The sequence below is a fragment of the Borostomias antarcticus genome (genome assembly GCF_949987555.1).
Source record: "Borostomias antarcticus genome assembly, chromosome: 10".
In the NCBI taxonomy this organism is placed as follows: domain Eukaryota; kingdom Metazoa; phylum Chordata; class Actinopteri; order Stomiiformes; family Stomiidae; genus Borostomias; species Borostomias antarcticus.
This window is the reverse complement of record NC_140243.1, coordinates 17522754-17530253: the sequence shown is the minus strand read 5'-3', so window position 1 is coordinate 17530253 and position 7500 is coordinate 17522754. Positions and strand designations below refer to the sequence as shown.

At 47.5% G+C, this 7500-nt stretch overlaps 1 protein-coding gene across 1 annotated transcript in view; it reads right to left on the bottom strand.

Moving 5' to 3' along the window:
* Positions 1-7500, bottom strand: part of myom3 (myomesin 3) — a gene marked incomplete at both ends in the record, with an annotated part of 43480 nt that overhangs the window by 10082 nt on the left and 25898 nt on the right. Inside the window, 6 exons of the mRNA XM_084444548.1 lie at positions 1253-1440; positions 3303-3424; positions 3527-3701; positions 4002-4185; positions 5832-5959; positions 6901-6954. Coding sequence (XP_084300674.1) covers positions 1253-1440; positions 3303-3424; positions 3527-3701; positions 4002-4185; positions 5832-5959; positions 6901-6954 — 851 coding nt within the window. The remainder of the gene's footprint in view (positions 1-1252; positions 1441-3302; positions 3425-3526; positions 3702-4001; positions 4186-5831; positions 5960-6900; positions 6955-7500) is intronic.

The window sequence follows — 7500 nt, the reverse complement described above, 5'->3', positions numbered from 1 at the left end:
TATCGCCATTCTGAGCAGGACTCAGCAGGTTCTGCTGCTCTGGGGGGGACTGAGCCAAGATCAGCCATCGATAGACACAACTGGAGGGAGTTATTTTACTTAAATGGGGATCACAATCTGAAGCCCATTTCTCCTCTACATATATACTGTACTGGTCACAAGCCATACTTATCCTCTTCCAATCAATATCTGAAGTGTGCGCAGAGCCCCCCCGTGAGGGCTCCACTACCTCTCCCGAATCTAAAGTCATTACTTATCTTTACCACTAGATGGCGGAAGTCTCATTTGAATACAGGCGCCTCGATCGAGCCCCGTTGGGCTTCGAACTGTGGTGGATTTCCAAACCAGGGAGAACGGATCCCTCAGGGCGCCCATCTCACACCCTCGCTAATGAGGCTGGGTGGGTAGCATGCCTGCCTGACTGCTAAGGAAGCTAATTTACATCAGCTGCACAAGCAGAGAAACTACAGTGCACTTATCATCAAATCTCGCCACCATCAATATCCTCATTCTCATCACTATTCATCTCATGATCATTTAGATAGAGTATATTATTTATAAAATAAATAAACAATAATTTAGATTCAGTGCGTGATGGCAAACAAGCTATTTATGAGATATGAAAAACTGATCTTTGGGGATGAGGGGGATTTCTCTTTCGACAGAGGGTGCTGTATTACTGAGCAGTTGACCATGCTGATCAGCCTTCTCAGTGGACTGACGCCCTATATAATGGCCAAGGCTTAAAAGGGCTCAAGTCTTAAAAGGTCTAACTGCAGACACTCTGTGGAGAAAACACTAGCTTTATTGGTATTGCAATAGGGATAGTGCACAACTTCCGTTCAGAGGCTTAAAATAGCAATGCCGAAAGAAAATGTTTACCTGCTATCTAATTAGTATGTAGCCTATACCTGAGTCACAAGTTTTAATTCGTTTTGGTATCCATGGACACCACTGGTTGCCTAGTGACACAGTTGAAATAGTGGAGTGGGCGATGTGAGGGCCAATATGGCCTTGATTTCAAACTAACTCTGGAGGGGTAACTTATGTAACTACCTTGTTATTAATACACCTCACGTGGTAACTTACTACCCAGTAGCTTACACTAGTGAAACACACTCCAAAACCACACACATTTACCAACCCATCACACTGTTAAACATACCCTAGTTCGCTGCCCTGGTATAACACTGTTCTAAGACTAACTGTGCAGCGCAGGCTTGGCCACCATGTCGGCGGGTCTCCTCCTGACCTTGTACTGCCTCTCTGGGACGGGTTTGGTGTTGACGTCCCTCCAGGCCGCCTGCTCCTCCTCCCTCTGGTCCAGGTAGTAGCCTCGCACGGGGTCCCCTCCGCTCTGGGCCGGGGCCCTCCAGGTGAGCACCATCTCCGAGCCGCTGCACAGCAGGAGAGCGATGCCAGTGGGAGGGCCCGGGACGTCTGGGGGGGGAGGGGCAAGACCCAGGGTTAAGGGACCCTCATGGAACCCTCTCACATGGTCTTGATGGGACTCACATGGGCTTGAATTCCCAGTCTGATAGGCCAGTGATGACAGTGGACTCTAGACACTAGCAGTTGTACTAAAGTAGTAGCTGTGCTTCTATTATTCTATTCCATTGTTTTATTCCTTATTCGGTTCTATTCCACATTATTATATTATTCACATCCTCATTCTTCTCTATTCCCATATCAATGAATCTAATATTCCACTTCAATTGGTCCCATCAGCTCAATATGGGCCACAGAGAAAGTCAGACAGTAACAATTGGATTTCAGCCATATCCTCACAGTAATCCCAGACTTGAAGGGAATTTTTCTCTGCGGTTTGAATGGCATCTGAAATTACTTGTCCTCAGCAGGTATTAGGCTGCAGAGTGCATATTGTCTGAAAGGCTATTAGGGCTCAGACAGGTGTGAGGAAGGTCAGTAGCTATTCAACAAGAGGCTCTTCCGACACCAGACTGTGTGGATTTCACTGTGTGTTTGTTTGTGAACAAACCATCTGCTAAGGTGGCCATTATGTCTAGCTGCTGTCGAACATGTAATACCTATCATCATTAAGCTGTCCAACAGCATTTTACCAGCTAATGCCACAAAGAGACTAATACACTGATATATGAGGAAATACACCACAGCAGAGGATTATTAATAATAATTACATCATATATAATTATGGGTCTTTAATTCACCACATCACACACATGCAATCAGGGGTCAGGGGGCAGCCAGGAGCAGTGGGCAGCCATCGTTCAAGTCCGAGTACTCAGGGCCAGGGAATGAAGACGGTCCTTCCTTCCAGTTCTACTGTATGGGTATTGGGTTATTGAGGAAATCCTTGCAAACACGGGGAGAACATGCAAACTCCGCACAGAAAGACCCGGAGACCTTCTTGCTGTGAGGCCACAGTACTAAGTACTGCACGCGAGCGATTTTTGGGGTTCAGTGTCTTGCACACTTCCGCACGCTCCGGGAGCTGGGATCAAACCGGGGGCCTTGCGATTCCCAGCCGGCCGCTCTACCTCCCGAGCTACATGCCGCCCTGATACCCTGATGACATGACGTGACATGTATCTGATTACTGAAGGTTTCTGTCCTCACTGGAAGTCTGAAACTCAGAATGAAAAAATAAAGTGCATCATACTCGGCATGAACAAAGCCACAGTATCATATCTCTTGTACCGTGTGTTCTTGTCTGAGCGTGTCCAGCGTCCACCATTTTGTGCTGTGAGTTACGCAGTGGCATTTGTAATAGATAAATAGAAAAATAATATACAAGGCCCTGATTTAAATGTCACCAGAACAGTTGTTACTATCATTTGCCTCCCAGTTGATTTGATTTCAAGAGAACATCCTCTGTGGTCCTCTCCCAGCTGGGTGAGTAAGGTCTACGGCAGGAAAGTCCACATGGGGTAGAGGGGATTAATCCCCCACCTCAGCTCTGTCGTCTGGTCCTGATGTTCCTCAACTGTTGGTCATTGAATTGATGTCTCCTAGATGTGTCCTGTACTATTTCATTTGTTCAGATCACATGATTTCCTGCAACTCCTCCTCTAACGACCATTCCATGACGTTGAATGGTGTTTTTAGCCTATCGGCTTCAATGTCCGGTCTTCAGTCTGAGAGTTTGAATAAAATGGTGTGTCCAGGATGTCCATGCTGAGAAACCTGCGTGTTTCTCCCGAAAGACCTGTTTTGCATATTGTATTGGAAATAAAGTAACCAGCTTTGGACTCGCAAAGGTGAACCTTGGCATTTTGACGACTCGTTTTTAATGATTAGATTAATTTCGGCGACACACTCACAGATGGCTGATTTGACCAGGATGGGAAGAGACTCTTCAGAGTAGCGACTGTTTCCAGCTAGGCCAACGGACTTCACCCTGAACACATACTCCTTCCCAGCCTTCAAACCATGGACGTTGAACCTAGCATACAAAAGAGTTTATTTAAACTACAATACAGACATTACATAAACATTGAGATATTAGGCCTGTGTCTGATGTATTATCTTGCATAATAGCCAGAACCTGGGGTTGGTGATAGGCTTGTTGTTGATGGTCTTCCACTCTTCCTTCCCTGCCAGGCTGTAGTACAGGTAGTATCCCAGAATGCCCTCTGTCTCTCTGGGCTCCTTCCAGTGCAGCAGCACACCGGAGTCCGTGTCCCTGGTGGCCTGGAGCGAGCTGGGAGGAGCTGGCAGAGCTAAAACAACCCAAGATAGAAGAATTTTAGAACAGTCATAAGTTGGACAATTGAAGAGGGCCGTAAAGTCCACTCCACATGCCCCATTTTTGGATATTCTAGAGACACAGGCGAAACAGCTGTCCTGAAAAAAAAGTACACATTTGTCAAATGTGTCTCTCCATTTCTCAAACCAACCCTGTTAATTATTTTAAGTCCCACTTCCAATTATTTTAAGTCCTACTTCCTCATTCTGACATATACCTCACATCGACAACAAGCAAAGGTAAAGCAAGTTAAGGGTTCTCTCGGTTCTCTCACCTAAGGGTTCTCTCAGGGAGATGGGTGCGCTGGGCTCGGAGGGCTCACTCACACCGTACTTGTTGACCGAGCGCACGCGGAAGCAGTAGGCCTTACCCTTCTGCAGGTCAAACACAGGGAACCTGGGAGAGCCTACTGTCAGATCCATACTGGCCAGCTGCCAGCTGTTGTCCCCCGCTATGGACTAGTGGACAGACAGACGGACAGACAGACGGATGGACAGACGGATGGACAGACAGACAGAAAAAGAGACAAAGAGACAGACAGACAGACAGACAGACAGACAGACAGAGAGAGAGAGACAGACAGACAGACAGACAGACAGACAGACAGACAGAGACAGACAGACAGACAGACAGACAGACAGACAGACAGACAGACAGACAGACAGACAGACAGGCAGACAGACAGACGGATGGACAGACAGACAGACAGACAGACAGACAGACAGACAGACAGACAGGCAGACAGACAGACAGACGGATGGACAGACAGACAAAGAGACAGACAAAGAGACAGGCAGACAGAGAGGGAGTCAGACAGGTGGAACATTTATCATCAATTCAGCTCGTTTAATCATCTTTTTTATTTCTCTATTCTTCTGCTCCATTAATGTGTCTTCATGATCCCTCCCATTTTACACTTTGAGGTTTCATTTGAAGAGAATCGTGTTTTTCATGGCCAATGGGAGATTGAAGAGAGCTATTCCTGGAGCGAGGGGACATTTGAATGGTTCCTTTATTCCTGGTCGGAACAGAAGCCAGACAGCTCTGTAATTTCAGATGCTTTTGATGGACTGGACAGTTTTATTACCATGAGACTTATAAAAGTCCAATAAAAAATCTGTTTCCTGTGGCAGTTTGCCGCTTTTCTTCTCACCATTGAAACTGTGAGCTTTTGGTCATCTGCTCTATTGGCTGATATTGGAAAGCTGAGGTACTCTGCGACAGATATTATCACTTGCAGCATTTTCATTCTTGGAGAAACGTTTCTTTTCCTGGGTTGTTATTCTCTACGCCACAACTTTTAAAATGTACATGTTAATCTAATTTATTGAAACATTGCATCCAGTTCTGTCCTTGTCAAAGGAAGTTGTATAAGCATCGTGGTTAATTCATGAACACATCAAACCGGAAGCAGGAGTTTTTAATCGCCTTCCACATGAAAGAATAAAAAGATGTTTGAAGTTCAGAGGCAATCATACTGTATTAACTCCCAATACCAAGACCCTTTACACAAAAGAACAACTCCCAATAATGAGTCCTTCAGTTCTCACCTAAACTGACGCCAGCATTAGAAGCTTTGTTCTGTCTTTTTAATTAACAGAGTGGTCAAAACCCGCTGGTATTCCCTCCAGTCTAATACTAACCTTAAGTAACCCAGCAGTACAGAAGACGAAACAGCCAGCCGGAGCTGCCACTACACACACCTCAACGATAGGCTTCACTGGAGATGGCTGTGATGGGTGAGCAGTGTGTGTGTGCGTGCCTGCGTGTGTGTTTGTGTGTGCGCCTGTGTGCGTTTGTGTGTGTGTGTGTGTGTGTGTGCATGTGTGTGTGTGCGTGTGTGTATGTGCACACGTTTGTGTATGTGTGTGCGCACCTTTGTGTGTGTGTGTGTTTGTGTGTGTGCCTTGTGTGTGTGTGTATGTGTGTGTGTGTGTTTGTGTGAGTGTATGTCTTTGTGTGTGTGTGTGTGTGTGCCAACGTGCTTTGGTGTGTGTGCACACGTTTGTTTGTGTGTGTGTGCGCGCACGTTCGTGTGTGCCTGTGTGTGTATGGTGTGTGTGTGTGTGTGTGTGTGTGTGTGTGTGTGCGAGGTAGGACTCACTCGCTCCACATAGAAGGTGAGGGGCTCCCTGCCCCGGGGGTCCGGCTCGCTCCAGCTCAGGACCACGTAGGTGCTGCTCACCTCACACGCCTGGACTCTGGTCGGGGGGGATGGCACGCGGATCTGCCCTGGGGGACACATAGGAGCGCGTGTCAGTGACCTCTGACCTCTGACCCACCATGCTGAAAGTAGACAAAGTTTGCCCTGAGGCGTAATAAAGTCAAACTGAATGTTCTCGAGCTGAATAGTTTCCTGTTAGTGTCGGGCTTCTGTCACAGTACGGTCTAACCTTGCAGAGCCAGGAACGTAAACACAGGCCCGGTGAGGGTCAACACAGGGACAATATCGGGGTCTCGTGACCGAGCGGAAACAGAGCAAGGGAGAGGCACGCGAATGAAAGACGGAAGATCTGACAACGCCATGGGAAACGGGAGCTCATAACATCAAGCAATGTTTGATTGACGTCTGATATCAAGCCCTGAAGACACACACACACACACACCTACATGTGTGCGCAGTGCGGCAGGCAAAAGCAGTCTAAGAGGCAGTTATATCCCTTTATATAATATATATCCTATATTACACTTCTCAATGGGATATAATTCCCTGGGTGTTTCCATGGTATCTGCTGGTACTAGAGCGTCCAATCTGTGTTCTACAGGGACGAGCTGCTCCTCTGACCATTATCTATCTGTGTCTAGTCTATTAATCAGGAGGATATTATGCCTGTAAGCGCTAACATCGCTCCTACAACACTATTACTGGGGTAGTTGAATCATATGAAGATGCAGTATATGATGTGGTGTGTGTGTGTGCAGTTTACCGTCATCTATACCCAGCAGCACGGGAGCGAACGCTGCTGTTAGTACTACTAGGAATACTTAGTATTTGGTCCCACGTGATTCACCTGACCTCTGACCCGAGGGTCAACGCGGGGTCATCAACTCACAAATCGCTCTATTGATCCAGATTTTACGAAGGGACATTTTACCGTTCGCCACAAACATGCAGTAACGGTGCTGTAGATACAGTAGTAGCTGCTCACATGGAATGCCCATGTAGGCCTTACCTTCCAGCTGGTCTTTAGTGATGGTTATCTCTCTCCCTCTGTCCACCTTCACCACTGTGTGGAGGAGAGAGAGAGAGAGAGAGGGAGAGAGAGAGAGAGAGAGAGAGAGGGAGAGAGGGAGAGAGAGAGAGGGGGGAGAGAGAGAGAGAGAGAGGGAGAGAGAGAGACAGAGGGAGAGAGAGGGAGAGAGAGAGGGGGGGAGAGAGAGAGAGAGGGAGAGAGAGAGAGACAGAGGGAGAGAGAGAGAGAGACACAGAGGGAGAGAGAGAGAGGGAGGAGGGAGAGAGAGAGAGAGGGAGAGAGAGGGAGAGAGAGAGGAGGGAGAAATGTTCAGAGGCGAGTCAACCCGCTGACCGCTCTTTATGTGGGCCTAATAATCCGCAGCATCTGACCAATCTGTCCTCTGCTCCTCTCTCTGGAACAAAAACACACACGCACATACACACACACACGCACACACACTCACACACACACGCACACACACGCACACACACGCACACACACACCCACACACGCACACACACACACACGCACACACACACACACACACACACACACACACACACACACACACACACACACACACACAGTGTGTGGATT